Raw genomic sequence first — 22,133 nt, 5'->3', positions numbered from 1 at the left:
TCTCCTCACTCCATCTCTCCGCTGCATGCTTTCACTGAAACTCATTGGGCTAGCTATCTCTGCAGTTGAAACCATTAACTTTATCTGTAGCAATATATTTTTTGTAGTGCTTCCTCTGCACTCTAGGCAGGCAGTGATATTGGTGTTACCAGATCCTGCTGTTTAAGCTGCTGTAGAGGCAACCACTCAGCGGTCCCTTCTACTAACAAGGCTCCTTGCTGGGTCTGTGTGGGACCCCACTGAAGAGTTTCTTCCAGCATTAAAAAAGTTATGTATGGAGATGTTTCTGTGGCTCAAATATAAATCAGTGATGGTTTTTAAAGGGGAGACTTGCTGTTGTCACTGAAAAAGTTGTCATGGAGTGCTGGGGGTTGGTGTGTAAGACTGAAGGATCTGATCAGGTATCAGTACTAGCAGCACATTCTGATCCCAGCTTGTCATATATCACAGTTCGGTCAATGCCGTTCAGACCTACATAGTTTGTTGTCAATGTTAAGTACATGGATAGGTTTAGAGAAAAAAATCATAGTTTGGCTTTACTTTCACACAGAAAGCCAACTGTGGGCTCACAGATGAAAGTCCAGGGTATGTTGGACCCTTCCGCTGCCCCTCACGCCTGCCCTATATAGACTTTCCTGCTCGTTATGTTATGTTGTTCATGACAGCCATTCAAACTGATGTCATCCGGCAGTGTATCATACAGCCGCAACAGGTTCCGTCTGTCCTCATTACAAACTGACGCCACCCAGTGGCGTATCATACTGCCACGACAGGTGCCGTCTGGCAGACTGGCAGCTTACCATACTTCCTTCAAAGCTACCGTCTGGCCACGCTATGAACTGATACCGTCCACCTCTGATCATATGTCTGCAAAAGATGGCTTTTGGCATTGGTGTCTGACACCGAAATCACCATGCGGCGGTATTTGACGAGTTTAGAATGAGAATAGGCTGGTACTTTAACTTTAAGGTATCGACCAAAACAAGCCAGTACTAAGTAGTATAGAAACTTCTTCAGCCAAACATTACCTGCAATTGCTCCTTTCCATATCCAGATCTAGAAAACAAGTGACTATTTGTGTAGTTTTGCGCATAGCCAATCAACGCATTCTTTTTTTAATGCAACGTGTGATTGGCCCACTACTGCAGCAGCTATAACTTACACAGTCTGTCGGGAAGTTAAGCGCAGTGTATTTGACAGCATTGGTAGTTCAGCGTTCGGAGATGCCACCATAACATATGAAAGTGTGGTGAATTTTATGAAACTGAATACTTCCATTAAAATGAAGGGTATCAAATAAGTAGAAAAGAAGGTATCAAATGAAGAACTTTGTTAGTATCACTATCACTTTAAGGGTGCTGGTATATAGATTGGTATTGTATGTTTTGAAACAATGCCCAGCCCAAATGATTGCTCCCTAGACTTATGTCTGTCACATTTATATTTTTTATCAGATAAAATGAATCAAATGCCAGTATGTGAGCCAGTGACCCTGTATTGCAGTTTTCCACAAAGATGTTTACATTAACAGACTCCGATGGATTAGTGGACAAAGACATAAGCAGATTTGTCGGTTTTAATGTCTCACTACATGTCCTCTTTATCACCCTTCTCTTCACCTCCTTATGTTGTCGAATGAAGTGAAATTTGATATATAACTGTGGATCAGAGGTTATGTCTGAGCTCGCAGTATCGCTTCTCAGACTGAAGGGAACCTATCATAAATGCAGCAGGGGCCAGGTACGTGATGTGACCAAAAATGGGATTAAACAGGAACAAGCATGTTGTTTCTAAAGGGAAGGTAAAAGGAGGAAGGAGTGTTAATAGCCTCATTGAAATGAATGCTAATGTACATGCAAGGACATACTTTTAAAGAACCCCCACATTATGACTTGTTCTTGTATTTTATAACAGGCATTTATGTAGTGTCTGCATGTAAGTCAGTCTCAGACTGTCATGTCATGCTGTTAGCAACTGCAGTTTAATTATCATCAGATTCGTCCTCCTCACTTTCCCTTATTCCTCTCTCTCCCCTTTTCCTTTTGGATAATTTTGTTCATTTCTCTTCTTTCGTTACATGCTGAAGTAAAAAATGCTGTGTCATTGCAGCAACACAGCAATCACTAGGTCAGTTTGTGGCAGCAGCCGATCATCTTGTAATTTTGTCTTCTGTGTACAGTGGTTCTCCTTTCTTCTGAGCCTCCAGTGACACAAACAAGAAATGCTGATACTATTTGACACTTAATTCCACCAGGACGTGTCAGATTAAGTGCTGTGCGTGTGTGAATACAGGAAAGCAGGTGACTCAGTTTATGTGCACTGCAGATGTTGGTTTTAGAGAAGATTTTGACAAGCATGGTGACAGAAATGAGGAAGAGGGGACATCATTTTAGTTCAAGCATGAAAAGCTAAAGAGGAAGTTCATGTCATTTTAAATGTTAAGTTAGTTTCTCTTTTCCCCTCTCTGCCTCATTAGTGCCCCAAACTTGGCTGCAGGCTCGCCCGCAGGCTTGCTTACAGCATTGCAGGGTTTTCTGTGCATTCCAGCTCTGCACTGAGAATATGGGCTCCAGTGCTTCCAGTCAGAGGGGCTCATTCATACCGAGTACAATGATCCTGTTTGAGCCACAAGTTTTTACCCACGCTGTTTGATTGGCATTATATTCACCATCTATTTACTTCATCCATAATGCATTGAGACAAATCTGTTTAGCATTAATGAATCTCTGTTGCTTGGTGTTTCCTCAATGCGCCGGAATCAATAAAAGGAGATAAACAAAGAGACACAGACAGAGCGAAATGAAGAATTCATCAGGAGTGTTTTAATCTGAATTGGGATGAGTTGAATTAATTGACTGTTCACTAAGCACCGGCTCTCTTTGTTACTGTTGCTGTGCCTGTCAAGCTTTCCATTCTCTGCAGATTTACCACTCAAAGTTAAGTCATTTTTTGTAACAGTGGGTCCTTGATTTCAGACAAAGGTAGACTAAAGCAAACTTCTCATGTCTATTTTAGCTCTGTGATTTGTTCAACAGAAGACTTTTTATCATTTCAGTCTGACTAGTTTTAAACCAAGAACTCTAAAACTTGATGGCTACAAACTTAATATTGAGCTAAAATATTGATGTTCAAGCTGCATGTCCCATAGAAAATGTCAGCATTCACAGATTATCCAAAGGTGATAGACGGAGATAAACCACTTTTTCTTTGCCGTAGAGCTAGCTTGTCCTATGACAAGGAATGAAACAGAAGCATCAGTACGTGGGTTGCAAATATAATATATACCTAATGGAAACACGTGTGTTTGTGCTTGCATGAGGTGGTATTTCAGGCGATTTGAAAAAATCCATATTTTGCAAAAACTGCGATGGAAACACTTTTTCAGTTTTATAGGTCACGTGATGCTGTGGCTGTGTGCTTGTCGGTAGGAACTGGATACCTCGGGCATGATGCAAGAAGTGCTACAAGAGGTGTTACTGCATCGCATAATTCTTCAAAGGTTTTTCAAAAGTCTTCAAAAGCAGTTTTTAGAAGTATTCTAAAAGCATCAGAAAGGCAGAACTGAGTAATACCTTATACTTATTTTTCACAAGTAATATTGTTCTCAAGATATTCTGTGTTATCACATATTGCACATTTCTCTTATATCCCGCAGACATAAAACATACTGTCCATTTCTCACACTTTTTCTCTTGTATTTGGTTTTGGATACCAACGTCCAACTTCTATAGAGTATTGTTCTGTATATCCCATGTACACCAAGTCAACATGTGTGGAAAGTGAAAGCTTGACAGCCCTGCTGTGCGTAGTTACTGTTGCTAAGCTATGATTGCACAAATAATGGCGAAAAGGTCAGTGAGGTTAAATTTCTATAACATCACAGTTTCAGTTATAACTGCATTTTCTGGATAAGCAAATATCATAATCATCCCTGCAAATAATTCAGTCAGTGCGTAACAGAAATAATCTTCTGAAATGCTGTTGACAAAATATCTGTCCACCACGACCTTTCGCAAATGCCACGTGCTGTCACTCCTCCTGTGCACAAGGCCGCTGCTGTGGCTCTGTGCCTCTTCCTCAGTGCATTACAATATGATTGAGTGCATTTCTTTGTTGTCCCCGTCAGACAGAGCGAGTCGTAGCCAGCATCAGATGAGTAACAACAATATATTCATCTGCATCAGATTGTGAGAGTTTCTCATGGGGTTATTTTTAGGAGAGGGAGCTTTGTCTGAAGTTCAGGAAGTCATTTACTTTTGTTGAGCTGATGGAAAGTTAAATGGTTATTTCTGTAAACATTTTTGCTTAAAAATGGGTTGCACAGAATGGAAACTCGATTATTGGAAGAAATACCCTTGGGGCATCATTTCACTAAATTAATAGAAATATGAGTGCAGCTGGGGTGCTTGAGTTTACTGGAGTATATTGCTTTTTTATAGACATAATCAGATCTTTTTCTATTTCTTTGTATTTTGTTCTTTACATGTAAACAGAGTAGTGGTCTTTTATGCTGGATTGCGTCACTCCCACGTATCCGCAATTAAAATGTGAGACATTTCAAATCCATTCGGTCCGGTCTTATCATGAAAGAGCATGCTGTGAGTAACCGCTGTTGTTCATTTATGAACAGACTGGCCTGCTGGGGCCCAGTCAGACGTGGTGATTGGGTGGACAGGGTATTGATTGACACATTTGGGAGCTCCTGCCCAGCAGCTGTGATCTGTTTTCCAAGGTAGGCGGTCAGGTCACAGAGGGAGCTGGAGGAGGAGATGGAGGGAGCAGAAGGAGAAGGAAGGTGATAGATAAATAGACAACAGGCTGGTAGAAAAAATAAATGGCTAAGGTGAAAGTGAGAAGTGAGAGAGATAAAGGAGGAGCGAATGAATGCTGGCTGTCGATGTTATCGCATACTCTAATTTCGTTAATCGACCCGATTCTCAGTGCCCAGTGATCAGAGTCCACTACCTCTACACTGCTGTTTGGATCTCAATTATGGGACTCTCATTGATCTCATTCTCTCTGTTACTTACTCTGTTTTTGTACAAATTCACTTAAGTTTGCTTTGATCAGTTATGGAACTAAATGCCATCTGATATCCAGAGCACATTTAAATATATAATTCTAATCTTCTCTGGTTGGTGATTATCACTGCAGCGAAAACCAAGAAACTTTCTGTCTTTCCTCATCTCTTTTTCTTTATGTGTTATCTTTAGTATAGACAGGAAGTGTTAAACAGTGGGGCTGCAGATCAGGTTCAGAATCGCAGCACACCCAGGCGCCTGCGCAGCCTGCCCTCATTAGACATGGGCCAGATAGCATGTTCAGATCATGCTTAAAGCTGATCTTCACATGCTGAGGCCATGTAGGGTGCAGGCTGGGAATCACACAGTAGATGGACAGCTTCTGCACATGATGTACGATTTTTATGAGGCACATGTTTAAGTTGGTGGAATTTGAGGCAGACTCTTTTGTAGCTGAAACTGAAGACTTTATGGAGGATTCTTAGTTGCGTTTGCCAAGGGAGACCCACAGTCCACTGCTCAAATTTACTAAGAAGAAATTATATCTGCAATTGAAACAAAACCTTATCTCTAAGGCTTCCGACTACAAGTTGTGGCCTTTGTGTGGACATGGACAGCATGCATTTTTTCAAAGGCTTTCTAGTGAGAGTATTCAGTATTAAAAGAAAGCAAATGTTAAATCTGCACTAATAACGATAACGATAATAACAAAAGGTCAGTGATGGTATGTAATGTGAAAGGGATCAGTCATGGTGTCAAACCCTTAGCTCCCTGCAGCAGAGATGAACAGTCAGTCATTTGACTCAGCAACTCATTGTTTGCATTCATAGAGTACAACTTTACATTTTTGTAATACTTTTTTTCCCACACTTTAAAAACCCTAGACCTCAAATGATTAGTCGATTCATCATTTAAAAGAAATTGTACTTTGTTAACGGCTTCAGTCATTTTTCAAGCAAAATGTCAAACATTTGCTGGTTACATCTTCTTAAATGTGATGCTGATGAATTGATGCTTGTCTTTGTCATTCATGACATTAACTGAAGAATATTTTGTTTTGGATTGTTGGTTTGGACAAAAAGGGCAACTTGAAGATTTCACTTTATATTGTAATTCGCCTTTTTCACATTTTTTGACATTTTACAGACCAAACACTTCATTCCAATCAATTAGTTGGTAAAATAAATACACAGGTTTGTCGATAACAAAAACAATAATTAATTGCAGCTCTACCAAACTCATAGTTTTGTTTTTGCGACATCAGGCAGCTGTTTTCAGCTACAAAGCTCTTAAAACCCGCTGTTACTTTGCCAGCAGCAGACAGGCACAGTTAGTGGAGACCAAATAAAAGCTAAAAAAAAGGGTGAACATTTAGCCTTTTTTAAACAAAGATCCTGCGATGGGGCTGGAAAAAGACTCTTCTAAATGCCAGCCTTACTTTTTCATACAGAACTAAACAACGCCAGCATAATGCCACCACAGAGTGTGATTTTGATAACATGTTGGTGTTCTGAAAGCAGAAGAGGCGTGACATGGAACACAACAGCCTCGGCCTCTGGTGTGACTTAAAACATGCACGTCAGGCAGCACCTTATAAATACTGTCAACGGCATGACATTGAAATAAAAATCATTTACCATCCCGGTCATGTGGTGGCTGATCTCATCTTCTGCTCAGAGGGTAAGAAGCTCATGGACCTAAGTTTTTCCCCATTTTGCAGACTTTCTTGAGCTGCTACTCTTCTTTTAGTTAGCTGCTAACTGCTGCAAGCTGCATTTTAATTCTCCTGCTTGTAGGTCGCACACAAAACACATCAAAACATCACACCTGTCCCATCCTGCTAGTCGTCCCCTCTACACAGACGTCAAATCAGCACTGCTGATATGTCTACTGGCGTCTTGATGGCGAGTCAACTTTGTTCCTCCAATTCTGTGATTGTACATAAAACGGTGAGGCGGAATAATGCCTTGAAGAGGCAGAGTAAAAGTGGCTTTACACTTACATTTGCCAGTTGGCCACCCCCACACTATAGTTCACCATAAACATGCTGTAAAGACTCAGCTAATTGGCTTATTCTCTGTACAAGAAGTCATCAAAGAGCTGAATTGTTAGACGGAGAGTAAACTACATCATATGTCTATGTTTGCTCCATGAGCTGGAGACAGGGGTCTCATCTGGTTGCCTTGACCACATAAAAGCTCGACACGGCCTTTTAATTTTCACTCTATTATGTTTGTGGCAGAAAACCATAACTCTCTGGTAATTGTCCATTATGGAGGGACAGGAGAGAGGGGAGACAGACACATCTGGTCTCATTCAATTGCCAATCTCTTCTGTGTCAAGCATGAAAACCTCAGACGCGTGCTCACACACACACACACACACACACACACACACACACACACACACACACATTATCACCATGAGCCTCAGTGTGATTAAAGGGGTGTGACTTGGCATATTAATATATTCTCTCTTTTCCATTATTTATGAGTTACATTTGAATGGTATGTATCTCGATCTAGGACAGCCATGCAAATGAAGCAGAGGTTACTTTGCATTCTTGTGTCCTTATGGGCTGAAACAGACTCTTTTTTATATTTAATAGTATCTATTTCTCATCATTATGGGATGATAAGTGCAGACTCTCCTCTGTGATTTGGGTTTTTAAATTTCAGAATCTTAATTATTTTTGCTGCAGCATATCAGGGCTGAGATTAGGTTAAAATTGGGCTTTGGGGGGTTTGTGCAGTCAGATTTGTGCAATACAGTTAGTCTGTCAGAAAATACAGTTATGATGTATTGGCACAGGAGCAGAAAATGGGCAAAAAGATAACATGGTTTGTTGCAGTAGAAAATATGTTTAATAATGAGTTTTCAGACTATTTGGCAGGACTGCAGACGGTTAAATATTTACTGTAACGGCTGGTTAATTTTTTATTTTTCTCACTTCCCCATCAGCGTCTTCTCCGCTCCCTCCTCCACAACTCCTAACCACTGACTTACAGCATCTCCTCCCCTCTTTGAGTTTCTCTTCTCTTCCCACCCTGTGGTGACTTTGTCCTTGATTGCTGGATAACCCCCAAAACATTATTATGGAAATGGTTAAAAGTGACTGTGAATCATTCATCTTGAAGGACGACTTCACCCTCCTCCTCCCCACACCTGGTGACTCTGGTTTCCAGGGAACCGGTTTGTACAGTGTTGAGGCAGGTACTCTGAGAGTTTGATGGGTAAATACAGACATGGAGTAACCAGGAGACAGGTAAACTCGTATCTGAAGATAGGACTGTAATTTCTTTATAGATGCTGATAAAACCTAGTTGAAGAGACATTTCTGAGATGGATAAGCGTTGGGTGGTTGACAGATCAGGGAAAACCCAGCTGTACTGGAGAGGAATACTTACAGGTACTGTGGAGATCTTTTCTTTTATTAACAGTCTAGCAGCTATAAAAGATCAAGAAAGTACAGTTGAAACTACAGTTGTTTAGGTTTCAGTTATGTGGTGTGTGTGTATGTGTGTGTGTGTGCGTGTGTGTGTGGGTGTGTGTGTGCGTGTGTGTGTGTGTGTGAGAGCCACTTAGAAAAGAATTGGAGGAAGTGCGTTTTAACACAGAAACCCACACACACTCTCACACACACATACATACACACACAGGTGCTGCCAGTCAAGTGGATCTATGAGTGTGGGTGCAGTCGCCTGAAACATTTCAAGTATGTGGCATATCTGTTATGGAAACCGTGTAGATAATTACTTATGACTCATAGAAAGGGGAATCCAATTCTGTAAAGGTAAGCCGATTTCAGCTGTGGATTAATACTCTAGAGATGGAAATTGATAAGATTTTTTCAATGTGAGCGTCATCATTGATTTTGCTTATCCGTCCAGTTTTTATCGATTCCCTTTGTGATTCCTGATCAATTATCTGTGTGGAAAAAAATAAGCCTCCATAGGTTTCCAGCGTCAATGCAGCTGATTTATTATTTCTGAGTCTGAATACAGAATAGAAACAGTCAGTCTGTAATTATCTAAAAATGATGAAATAAGACAACATTGTACAGCATTCATTTTAATTTTGGTTTTCTGCTAAAAATAAAAAATGCTAAACTTGCCTGCATGGTGCTAATGTTAAAATGACAAAACAGAGGTACCCTCGGTAACAGGTGTGCTGCTCAGTTGGGAAGCAGTTGAAAATGTGCCTGTAGTGTTAAATTCAATTAAGATTTCACTTTTATTTAACTAAGAGTGAAGAGAGAGATTCGAGATTAAAACCTCTTTTGCAAGTGAGATAGACAGGGTCATATAGCAGCATAAAAACCAACAGGACAACATCAAATCACAACAGTGACAACAGCAAATACGTACATAATATACAATAGGTATGACAAAATACATACATAATAGAGTGCATTAAAAGGCAGTGATATTTAATATACAAATTGTTAGTTAAGTGAGGCAGCTAGCTGTGACAACTTCCTTTATTCTAGGGTCAAAGTCATTTAAAGAGATAAAGATCTCAAGTTTGTGCTTGGCCTGAAGTTGATTCCAGAAACAGGCCTACTGTAGTAGAACAGACAGTTTTCCCCTTTGCTGATCAAACGTACTGAAGCCATTTGTGTGACCTAAGATTATGATTGCTTTGCAAAGATGAAAACTTCTGGCTTAGGTAAGTTGGAAATTTACCTGAGATGATCTTATGGACTCAAATGTAACAGTGTTGTAACCTACACAAGGTGAAGGACAGCCATCCTACCAATGACAGGCTCTGAAACTAGATTCGGTATTATACCTCAGGGCTGAGTGATGCAGAGAGTCAAGCTTGGACAAGGTGGACGGTGAGGCAAACCTGGAAATACTATCACCAAAATCAGTCTGAGACAGATATAGGCCAGGCACAAAGCATTTTCTTGAGGCCATGGAAAAGCAAAACTTTGAATTTCAGTTTTTTTGCAAGACAGTCAAAATGGTATGAAAGATGTTTCAGCATATTGCTGGTGTTTCCACCCTTACTTGAAATGATCATTTTACAGACATGACAGGCAGCACTGTTGTCATCTGTCTTTGTGAAATGAAGCCACGCTTTGGACTGTCTCTCTTTCTTCCTCTTCACCATGATTTCTTCTTGTTGCAAGTTTCCAGGAGTGTAGACACATGAGTTTGACATGATTGTTTTGCAATGTGCAACTGTCAGAAAAACATGCCGGCATCAACAAAAGGAACTGATAAGCTCAGAGGCATACTATTCCAGTGGATCGGATGATTATAACTGGTTCTCAACAGGAACCGGCTCCCAATTCCCATCTCCATAACACACATTTGGGCTCTACTGAGTATTTACAGCAGCAGGATGGTGCATGTCCCTCTTGCGCTACAGTAAATATTGAATCACAGTATAGTACAATGCCTGTACTGAGCATAAGCTTTATGTGCTTTCACAATTTGTGGACCTCAATAAAATCTGTAGCACAGAAATAAGCTGCATCTGACTTTGTCATAATAGTTGGGTCAAGTCATTGTGTGATTTGGTCTTTTTAAGAAATTGTAAACCACAGGAAATAAATATAACATGTAGTGAGGCACCAATCTGTTACTGATATCAGGATAATACTGACTCAAATTGCTGAATCAGGTATCTTGGACTATGGGACCAGTCAGTCAGTCATTTTCTGTAACCGCGGGGGGGCTGGAGCCAATCCCAGCTGTCATTGGGCAGAAGGCGTGGTACACCCTGGACAGTTTGCCAGACCATCGCAGGGCCGACACATATAGACAGACAACCATACATGCTCACAGTCACACCTAAGGGCAATTTAGAGTCACCAATCAACCTGAGCTGCATGTCTTTGGACTGTGGGAGGAAGCCGGAGACCCTGGAGAGAACCCACAGTGCTAACCACAAAGCCACCGTGCCACCGACTATGGGACCAATGTCTTCAATTCAGTTTTACTGAATGTTTACATCTGATTTCAGGTGCACGTACTATGTCATGCCTCAACAGCATGCCAGTAGGCTTAATTAAACACTGGTATTGGATCGGTACTCTGTATCGACACCCAAAGCCCAGGTTTCGGTATTAGGACTGAAAAAGTATGGTGTATCCCCTAGTTCAAGTTAGTTTCTTCTGTGTTGTTGTATGATTAAGTGTAATGATGTTTGTATTTTTTACATTTAGTGCAGGGTAATATTTCCATTGTAGCATAATCTTCTATATCTGCTCTGGCTGGCATCTGGTTCCTCTAAATACAAGGCTCGCATAATCTTTAACAAGTTAAATGGCCAGACTCCACATTTTCAAATAGTAATTACAAAGCAGCTAGAAGTGACGAGGACCAGAGGGATCGCGAGCAGTGGGAGTAGACAGACGACAATGATATTCTGTGTTTTGACTGGAAGTGTAGACTCAGGACATAAGTCATTCGGTGTTTGACGCAGCAGTCGTCTGTCAGTGCTCTGGTTGCTATGGAGAGGGTGAATGTAAACAGAGACGAGGCTGCTACCAGCGACTAAGAGATCATTTGTTGATAGGTTCACAACACTTCAGAAAGTGAAATACAACATATACGTGCACAGACACAGTTGTGAAGATCTGATAAATGTCACAGCTCATGAATTGTTCTGTATCTGTCAAGGATACAGTGTGCTTTTGATTAGCTCCCATCATTATAACTTTGTATAAATACAACACAAACCACCAATTTCTAGTGGTATCAGAATGGTGGCTGCCATTTTCTGAGATAATAATAAGGTTGTTTTAGGGGACGCACAAGCTTTAATTCAGAGGGTTGATTGGATTGCTGTGAATATAGCAGCTAAATTAGATTTTTATTTTCCTTCACCGCTCTCTTTGGGGGATTTGCTGCAGTTTGGCACCTGTTTCCATGCGTGTTTAATTCATGATGCTCAGTTGAGGAAGCCCAAAGACAAACAGGAAGCAGCTTAAGATTTTTTACTTATGCTAAATATAAATCTGACATGTCAGAAATGTGTCAATACCTTTTGTATTCACAGTCACCTGTGCAGTTTATGTGCACTTTAACTGACAGTGAGTTGGTAAAAATAAAAAATAAAAGTAAAAAAAAAACATGGACATCGATAAAGAAAATTGACAGAGCTTTCTCAGCTCCTCAATTTCTCTCGCAGGATCAGATATTAAACATCTTGGAGTTTCATTATCAGTGTTCAGAACTTGTAGTCAACTGAGTCTCATGTCACTTCCAAAATCTGGCCTCATTAGTGATAACAAGTGTCCACCCTGCATTTTGATATGTGCACATGATTTCACACAGTTTCTATTTTTGTGCTGTGGTGGGCTGGTACATGAAGAGTTGAGACTTAAAGATTATAGAATATTAAAAACAGGAAGTTGACAGACAGGAAGGGGAAGTTTAGGGTCAGGCCAGTAGCTGGACCAGCAGATTCTCCCCATCATATATCATCATTGAGTTTCCCCAACACACCCACATCTCAGAATCCTATTCATTCGACCTTTATGCCCTTTATGGATATTGTCACTTATGCCCTGTGTGTGCTTTATTTTTTTGAGTGTGTGTGTTTTTAGTGCTGACGCAGAACATCCCCCACCTCAGGAAACAATAGGCGTGTGATGACTTTGCTCACGTGGCCGAGAATCTGCTGGATGCTTTTGATAAGCTGCTTACGTGTGTTACAGTGAAAAGGGAACTTATATAACAGACTGAGGTTCAATTTATGTACTATAAAGTAAGTTTGTGTGTGTATGTGTGTGTGTGTTTGAACAGCAGGCAGGTCTGTCATGAGGACTCCAGATGGTGGGTGGAGAAAGCCCTCCTTTAATCCCTGAGCCAGGATATTATACCCCCCTTCACACACACATGCACACACACACGCACGTGGGCACAGACTCACACACTCACACACAATGTCATTTGTACCTCCTCTCGGCTGTTTGCATGACCCCACACTGGGTTTGTCCACTTTTCCTTTACGTGGCATAATCCACACTCCATCATGTCGTCTAGGTTCAGCATTGCTGTGCCGATTTATACAGCTGACGCTGTGCTAAATACTTTACAAATTATACTTTGGTGTAATAAATGAAACAATGAAGTGATGGACAGACAGTCCACTAAAAGATTAATTCCATGACTATATGTGTGTAAATAGCATACAAATGCAAACTTAATTGTCTTAATAAAACAAAACCCGTAGTGATCTTATTGTTTATTGATGGTTAAAATGGAAGTTTGCAAGCTGTTTGCATAATGTAATGTTTATAGAATAGTGACACCAATGGCACTGATTGATTCCCTATAAGCCTCACCTTCACAATGCATTTCTGTATGCCATCGGGTATGATCTCCCAGGAAAATGAAGGCTTGATTTACGCCAAAAAGGAAGTGCATCATCCATTGTGCAACCAAAACAGGAAGGAGGAGTAGTACTTTTGTTTTTCTGATAGGTATCACTTGCTGTCCCCATTAACCAAAGAGTACTAATGTAGGATCCATGATATTACCATCCCCTTTACCAGAAATAGCAGACAATGGAACAAAAAGAGTAACGATGGAAAACAAAATGCAGTACGTCTTTTATTCTATTAAATGCACGTTCATTTTCGCCACTAAAACCCTCCTATTAGCTCTTGTACATCCCATATGCTGTGTTTATGCCTCCCATTGACAGAGAATTTTCATCCTAAAACTGCGTAGCATGACAGCAGTACATTTGAGCGGAATACATAATCAGCATCTGTTAAAATGTCTCCTAGTATTTGCCTGTAAATGCTCCCCTTGCAGACACTCACACAAATGACACACTAATTGCACCTTTAGCCTGGTGTACATGTACAGTATTTGGTGCAGAATGGGTTTGCACAAAAGTAAATTTGGCCCTAATCATCTGCAACATGCTAGCAGTTCTTTGAGAATGAACTTAGCCACAGTGGTGCTTTTATCTAATAAATTAATGAACAGATTTGACCTTTTGTCCTAGAAGCTAGACGTAAACTTCAAGAAAAATGGTAGGGAAAACAAAAAAAGGTTTTCCACGGTTGTGATTGGTTGGTGTCACTGTGTGTGATATTGATGTAAACACATTAAGTTAAACAAAAGTTGAAGTCAGCTACAACAACTGCTTTGTGTCACTTGCACATGTTGATCATCATACGGCTTCGATGCTTCATTTTAGATCTGACCGAGCATAGGTTTATGTACGTGTGTATGTGTGTGTCAGAGTTTTACTTACATATGTGTGTTCAGGGGGGCTTCCTAATACTCCTGCGAGCCCCCTATTGTTTTTACGAGCATTGCTATTTTCTCTTTAATCTTTTATGTGCATATTAAACGGCTGTGTTGAAAGAGTGTTAGCTTTCCCCCCAGACTATGCCCTACATATCACAGACAGACTAATTAGGGTTTCTCTCTCCAAGGGGCGGTATATTCCTCTTCATTCTCAAAACAAACACAAGTCTACTCCTGATCTTGATAAATGCAGCTACAAGAGGAGTGCTCCAAATCTCTGGCAGCTTTTGCCCCACATGTGATGATTTTCTCCAGCTTCATGCACGTCCTGCATGTTGTCTCAGCGTTTTGAAAATAAGAAATTGTGTGACTCTTACTCCTCCATCCTCATTTTCATCTTCTCTGTGTGTCGGTGCTCCTCTTTAATAATACATGGGTTTGCCTGAAAGAACTTGAAGCTCCTGCCTCAGATGCGGGTATTAAAAAATCCTCCTGTTCCTCTAGTTTTCTCGTATTTCTTTTTATAGCGAATGGTGTGTTTTGTGTTGCAGAGAAGAAAGACAAAGCTCGATGTTTCCAGTCCAAGAACACTGATGAGGCCTGCGTGGCGGTGAAAATCGAACACTCCAGAGGTAGGCAGCATCGACCTTTAACTCACCCTACACTGTTTTTTTCTTTTTGATTTTTCTGATCCTTTCTTTTAAATTGAGCTTTTTTTTAAAAAAAAAAAAAAAAATGATTTCGTCACAGAAAGCTCCAGTGGGTGCTCAGTTTATAGATGTATAGTTATCTACATCTCATGTAAGGGGGGGTTAAGTGTCTGTGGTTTCCTGTCTATCTATTTGTGCTGGTGTTGCTGCAGTCCTTTTTTTGTACCTCTCATTGATCCTCATCTTATGATGTGTGGGAGGTTGCGCTGCCACAAGTCAAATTAAGATGCAAAGCTTTGTTACTTGTCAGTCGCCACCTCTGATTCACAGCAAGAGGGCTGCACGTATTTGCATTTGAAGTCGATATCACAGTGAGAGTTTGAAGCCTTTCAGTCCTTTTTAAACTCAACCAAATCTGGCAAAATCCTACTTCTTCTACGCAAATCAGCTGCAGTGAAGTGAACTTTAAAACAAGATTTATATGCAGGGAGGGGATGCAGGATGATGCTGTGAAGGGCAGTATAAATACTCCTCCCCGCAGCTCACAGCGAGGCAGGAGTGTGATGAAAGCTCCTGGTCTCTGCTCTATTTTTATATCAAACTTGTGTGTGTGTGTAGCTCAAAGTCTGTGTGATGAATGGATGCGTTCCTGCAGTCCCCAGTGTCTATCTATCCTCACCTTTTCTCATTGTCTCTCCTCTTTGTGTGTCTCATTCTCTCCTATAAATCCCTCTGTCCTTTCACCCCTCTCCCATCTGGCTTTTCATCTGTCTGTCTCCTTTGCGCTTGTCTATTGCCATCATGCCCTCACGCTGCCTTCCTTCCTGTCTGTTTCATACGATTCCTCCTCAGCACTGTTTTTTCTTCCTTCAGCTCATCCCTGCAAAATAATACCGCTGTATCCAGGTCTCTCTTTAGTTCCTAGCCTCCATCTCCCTTTTCCCAATCTATTTCACCTCCCTCACTCCATCCACTTTTTCCATCACAGCCCCCTGACAGTTTTGTCCCCCTGGTGCCTACTGGTTCAGAGCAGACTGGGGTTCTAATCTCTTGCCGGCCCTTGGATTAGAGGATGAGGCACAGTTAATCTGAAGAAAGTCTGGGTAGTTGAACAGAAACAGCTAATCCCTGTATGCCTGTTGGTGACAGTTATCTGTCACCCTGTCTGTCACACACACGCTTGCGCTCGTGCACACACACACACACACACACACACACTGCACACTATTTGTACCAGCATGATAGACACAATGAACGCTTCATTAACCAGGACAGAGCCAGACATGTACTTTACACACTCTAATCTCATTGAATAATGTAGGGCGCCTGAAATTGCTGGAAACTGGGTTTTGTGTGTGTCTGTTTATGTGGCATTTGTGTGTGACTGCATAAGTAAGGTGTGAATCAGCCTCACTGTCACTTTGTCTCTGAAAGTATTTTTTCCCATTTTTACTGTGTTCGAGGGCATTAAAATGTAAGGTGTGTGTACAGGCACTTGACTTACCTGGTATTTCTCATCTTTTGGCAATAACCTAATTTCTTAAATGTATGCCTACCATACGCTAGAAGACTGTAAAATTACTTTTAAAAGGCTAGAGTCTGACACCCTCTCGCATCTAATGATAGTGTTTTTAGTAAGATTTTCCAGAGACATAGGGATATTGCAGGGGTCAGTATTTGTAAAACTACAATTAGATTCCTTTTGGGATTATTTACCATCCAGCTGCTGGTGTAAAATAGTATGCCAAACTCTCTTTAAGAAATATGACATATACACAATTCCTTATATGTCTGCAAAACACACAACTCTAGAAACACAAGATAAAAGGCAGAATATGTTGACAGTATTCTTATAATTAATTTGGCATTGATGTAATCCATAAAAATAACTTGTATTTGCATACAAACTTTGCATTTTAGGATTTTGTCACCTCAACTTGCTACCAGACTCTGTGTCTTAGCTGTGCTATTTCTGTGGGAGGAGACTGTGGGAATGAGAGTCGAAACTGTCTAAAAATGACCGTTTCTCACTAAAACAAGTGTCGGTTTGGGAATCAGATTCATTCCACAACTGTTACAGTTTCCAAGAGCCGAGACTTTTCATGTTCTTCTACCTCTCCACAGTCCCTGCATGTTTAAGCTGCGGTCAACTTGGTTTGCTGTTTCCTGTTTGGTGCTGGAGAGAGCACACCTACTGGTGTTGTAATGTAATTTAAGCATTTGCATGAGCCAAGACTAAAAACTTGCAATATTAAACATGATGGATTTTGTGTGAACAACAATACTCGAAAAAGACCGCCTTTCGACAGCTTGGACTGAGTTTAAGAACAACCTCACATCAATGACTGAGGTCTCGGGAACGTGCACCATCTGAGCTAAAACTCTCTTGATTTTATTTCGATATTAAGAATTTGTTTGTGTCAGAGATATTGCATTAAAAATGTCATTCATAAAAGGCCAGAATTAATGTATGAGCAATCATGCTTCCTTAATTTAATCAGGTTAATCCTGCGGGAGAAACATGTTTCTCTTCCCATGTAAGCATTTGGAAATTTGTGCACATGGAGGAAAGAAAAACAAAGGTGTGGTCTTTGTCTAAAACAGATGAATCCACTAAAATTGATAAGTCTAAATAATCCAATACTAATGCTAAATGACTGTTTAACTGTTAAATTTAACCATGGTTCACTAGAGAAGCCATTGTTTCATTAACTATCAGTATAAATGACAAAACCCACCTCGGGATTCAGCATCAAATGAAACAAAGAATTGAGGGCAGAAATCTGAAAATCTGATTATTGCCCAGCAGCATGTAAATGTGGGATACATTGCACTCAGGTGTCTGTAAACTCTTTTTCTGGATTTCTTGTGTAACGGTCATTGAAAGGAAGCATTTGAGTGCAGGTCTGTGCAACCTCTGTTAGAGGTCAGATGCCACTGGCAGCATCTGTGATGACTCCAGTCAATCCTGTCTGCGTAAGACTCCAGTGGGACCCTGCCAACAATGAGGCTGCAGACTGCAGAACGCCGGCTGCGTCAAGTATTTATTGGCACCAACTTATGGTTGCACCATGGATATTTTCACTCCGAGAAGATTCCTTTTTAGCGCACAAAACATAGATTGAGTCATCTGAAACATGCCTAAACTTCTGCGCTGCTGTAAGTACAGGTTATTTGAAGGGAATTTAATGAACGCAATTTCTACTGGTCAAACTGGTTTGCTGAAATGCCTCTCATTTCTTCCTATCCTGCTCTGATGACACATAATGGACGTCAGTGAGCATTCAGGTGTTTGACAGTGTGTGCTGCGTTAGTGTGTGAATACATATGTATGCAAAAAAAGCACATACCTTTCACACATGCACAAATAGCAAAGTGACAAAAACTATTTGTGTCATATCATAGCTGTTGACTTAAATTAAGGCTTCCTGTGCAGGTTTGGTTCTTTTTTTTTGTGATCATGTGACGGCTCAAGGTTGATGGATAACACTTTACATCAGCAATTACTCAAAAGAGCAAGCTGCTCTGAGCTCAGCTGTCGCAGACACCAGGGAGCTGTTCTGCTCACAGGATAGATACACAACATGGACAAACTAAAGTTGCAGTTCCCTGTACTGACTTCTGCAGAAGGTACACCTCTTTCATTAAAATAAGTAACCTGTTCCTTAGATCTTTGCTTGTTTTTCATGGCTGTTTATCTAGAATTAAACTTAAATGTTGTTGATTTTACCAGAGGCATGTTTCCCTTAACTTCTCACTTGTTTTTTGTCGACTGGCTGTCTGTCGACTGGTTTTTCTTGGTTGTCTTGTTTTTATGTCTGAAATATTTGCACAGGAAATATGCCTGAGGAGGGGAAGTTGCTGGGATGGTGGCTTAAAATAATAGATTAGAGGCTTTGGGCTTCATTTAGATTTTAGCAGGCAGATGAGACAACTGGTGCAAGGCGCTGTGGGCTGCTTTACTGTGGTGCTTGTTAATCATTGATCAGACTAATCATTCAGGACGAGAAGTCTAGTGGCTGTTATACAAGCGGGTCTGTCCTCTAATAGTGCTACTGTGTCACACCAAAGCCCTCGGTAAGACGGTTTATTTGTCTTCTTCTTTTATGATCAGATTGGGCAACGGCCAACAAGTGAGAGGAAGCTAGAGAGCATCTTAGTCATGTTGTGCCTGCAAGAGCTGTGTGTGTACTGCTGAGGTAAATTTGAGTCCAAAGTTCATGTAGCTGTACTCTCAGTGATGCCGTTTGCATATTTGTAGCTTTTAAAGTTTACATTTTTTGTATAAATGTGCAGTTGTGTTTTGGGAACCTCTTGGTATGTGTGTGTTTCGCTTTGTGTGGCCTTGAACTTTTTTAAAAGCCACCTAAATAGGGGGTGTGTGAGCGAGAGTGAAGGCGGAGTCTTGTGCTGCTCTGCCAGTCCTCACTCAGCTGAGTCACTTAGTGGCAGTGCTTCCTGGGAAGATTGCTTGGGAGCTGAACTCTTCTGGGACTCTCAGACTCTCTCACATACACACAGCGTGGTCCCTCAGAGAGGAAACTCTGTTTCCCTGTCTGTCTCAAACTCCACGGTGAGTTCATTCAGATTCATTCAGAGATTTTTAACTGAACAGAATGCTTTAGTTTTGTTTTCTTTGCTCAATTTCTCTCGGATTGTCTCTCCTGAGTGTGGACTTTTCACACTTCTTGTGAGAGCTTTGATTTTAGATCACATCTCACTTCAGTAATGGCTTGAACAAGCTTGCATGCTCTAATGACCTGCTCTTTTTATGTGCTGATTTATGACAATGTTGCAATGTTTACACTCGCTCACTGGCTGAGCCTTGCTTGTGAAAAGTAGCCCATGTATGTAAACAAGCTCAGACAGATGACTGCACCAAAATTTCTACCCTTTTTATATTTCAATCATAATGCAACAATTGCAAACTGACTTCTGGCCAACTAAAAACTGTGTATGTGAAGTATTTTTGATAAGATATTCTGGATCTGGCGGTCTGACGTTGCTGTCGCTTTGTGGAAGCTGCCCAGACGGTCTTTAATATGCCAACCCATTTATTAAGAAGAAGCAGAATTTGTAAAAAGCCCTCTCAGACATTCCTTTTGATATTAATGTTGTGCCTGTGGGGCCGTGAGACAAGGAGACAAAGCCTCAGTTTCAAGCCGTGTCACACACTTTCCTGCTGTTAGCAGGGTGGGGACACACTGTAACACATACACAGGCGTGCCGTTTGTTTTTTTCTACCTGGAGCTCTCACACTGAAGTATCGGCACACATTTTGCCAGAGGGGGATGGGAAGGAAAGGACTGAAGGAATGAGACGAGAAATGCCTAAAAGACAGGTCAGGCAGGTGAACTGTCAACTGACAGCGCTACAGTTGAGGTGATGATGTCATGAGGTAGAAATCCTATAATACATCCATGGTAGAAATGTGTTCATCGTTCACACCTGTTACATACCACCATCACTGCCAGGTTTGGTTCTCCAAAAGACTAATGATACGTGTAACTTTTTGTAAAAAAAACAACAACACAGGAATATGCATATAGTGTTAACATATTATTTTATTTATCACTGCCCTTGAATAATTATAATTTTACATTTCCTGGGATAAATGTCTGGTGAAGAATGTATAAAAATATTTGACACAGATATGGGGACTAGATGTGGTTCTAGGTTACTGGGGCACTGGCCCCCTGTTTGCCCCCTCTTCGAATCACCAGTACTGGTGACGGAAATGTTGCTCTTTCTGTTCATTCACCACTTTGTTCCAGACTGAAAAGTCTCAACAACAAAATGTATTGCCATTAAACAAAATAAATACACGAAAAATTAAAGACCATGAATGTGTGAAACTGTACAAAATTTCATGGCAATCCAAGCAAGCCAAGTTATTTTGCCTAAGACCAAAGTGTTTGACCAACAAAACAACGGACTTTGCCATCCCTTGAGTCACTCTATTTTAGGCTCTAGTTGGGAAGATTCACTATTTTCGGACCCTATTTGTTTTTTTGTTGCAGAGAAAGATATTTGTGCCGGAGTCATACATTCCTTCAGCCTGCTATGATGTGAAAGAGCTGGGGGGCTATGGATAGGGGTCGGGGGGATGTCTTCAATGCTGTCGTACCGCCACACACACACACACACACACACACACACACACACACAAACATATGCACATAACACACTGAGCTCAGGTAAAAAGATTCTCATAAAAAAAGGAGGTGGATCCAGTCTGAGGTTTTTGGAGAGCTCCGTCTTACTGATGGACTCAGACACTAAGCAAAGATGATGTTCATGCTTTTAAGTGACTGTAGAGGATATTTTTGAAATGAAAAGACACTTTGCAAAGCAGTATTTTGCACAAGTTGCTCTTTCTCATCTACACTGCTGCCGACACCTGACTTTTTTAAGAGCATTTCTCATTCCTTGCACTAGTTTTGGATTCATTGAGATAGGAGCAGATGCCTTCAGGCTCAGCCCACTCAGCAGTGAAATCAATTTTGCATCTTTAAAGGTAGCCACTTTCTATGACAGCAAGTCTCACCATCCACCTACGAGGACAGAGGCAAAGGTTGGTATCAGTTTGACTTGTAAAACTCTACACTTCCTGGCGTGCAGTAGCGCTCCAGCAGTGTTTCCGTTTCTATGCAAAACAGATGACCTATGTAGAGCAAAGCACTTGCCACACTATCCGTTATGATGAGTTAAGAAATTAATTTACAAGGGCGGTGTAGTGGTAGTTGATGAGGTGGATAGTAGCACAATATTTTGCATTGCAATATTGTGTCAATATGAGGACACCAAGTATAGAATTCTTTTTATGATATAACTTCATAATATTACAGTTAGAAATTTAACTTTTGGTAGCCTACTAGAACAGTAAAATTAGATGCTTTTTCAATCTAACAGATACATTTAGCTACAATAAATATGATTGAAGTTAAAAGACTTTATCTTTGACACATTTTCATCTTATTAAATAAAACAGTTGATCAATTTTTCCATTGGGGACATAGTTGCAGTTTATAAAAAGGTAATACATTGCAATATATGTTATCTCAGTACTCATAATACAAAACATTAAAATCACAATAATATCATATTGTGACTAAAGTATCCCGATTATATTGTATCGTAGGTCCTCTGGTGATTCCCACCCTCACTAGGTGAGCTGATCCATTACCAAAGAGTACTGTTGGGTACCGCAACCATTCCTGTACAAGTGGTCGAACTGTACC

At 40.7% G+C, this 22,133-nt stretch overlaps 1 protein-coding gene across 1 annotated transcript in view; it reads left to right on the top strand.

Moving 5' to 3' along the window:
* Positions 1-22,133, top strand: part of fgd4a (FYVE, RhoGEF and PH domain containing 4a) — an 82,429-nt gene that overhangs the window by 19,935 nt on the left and 40,361 nt on the right. Inside the window, exon 2 of the mRNA XM_042495951.1 lies at positions 14,794-14,874. Coding sequence (XP_042351885.1) covers positions 14,794-14,874 — 81 coding nt within the window. The remainder of the gene's footprint in view (positions 1-14,793; positions 14,875-22,133) is intronic.

Source organism: Plectropomus leopardus, chromosome 11 (assembly GCF_008729295.1).
Source record: "Plectropomus leopardus isolate mb chromosome 11, YSFRI_Pleo_2.0, whole genome shotgun sequence".
In the NCBI taxonomy this organism is placed as follows: Eukaryota; Metazoa; Chordata; class Actinopteri; order Perciformes; family Serranidae; genus Plectropomus; species Plectropomus leopardus.
This window is presented reverse-complemented; position numbering and strand designations above follow the sequence as displayed.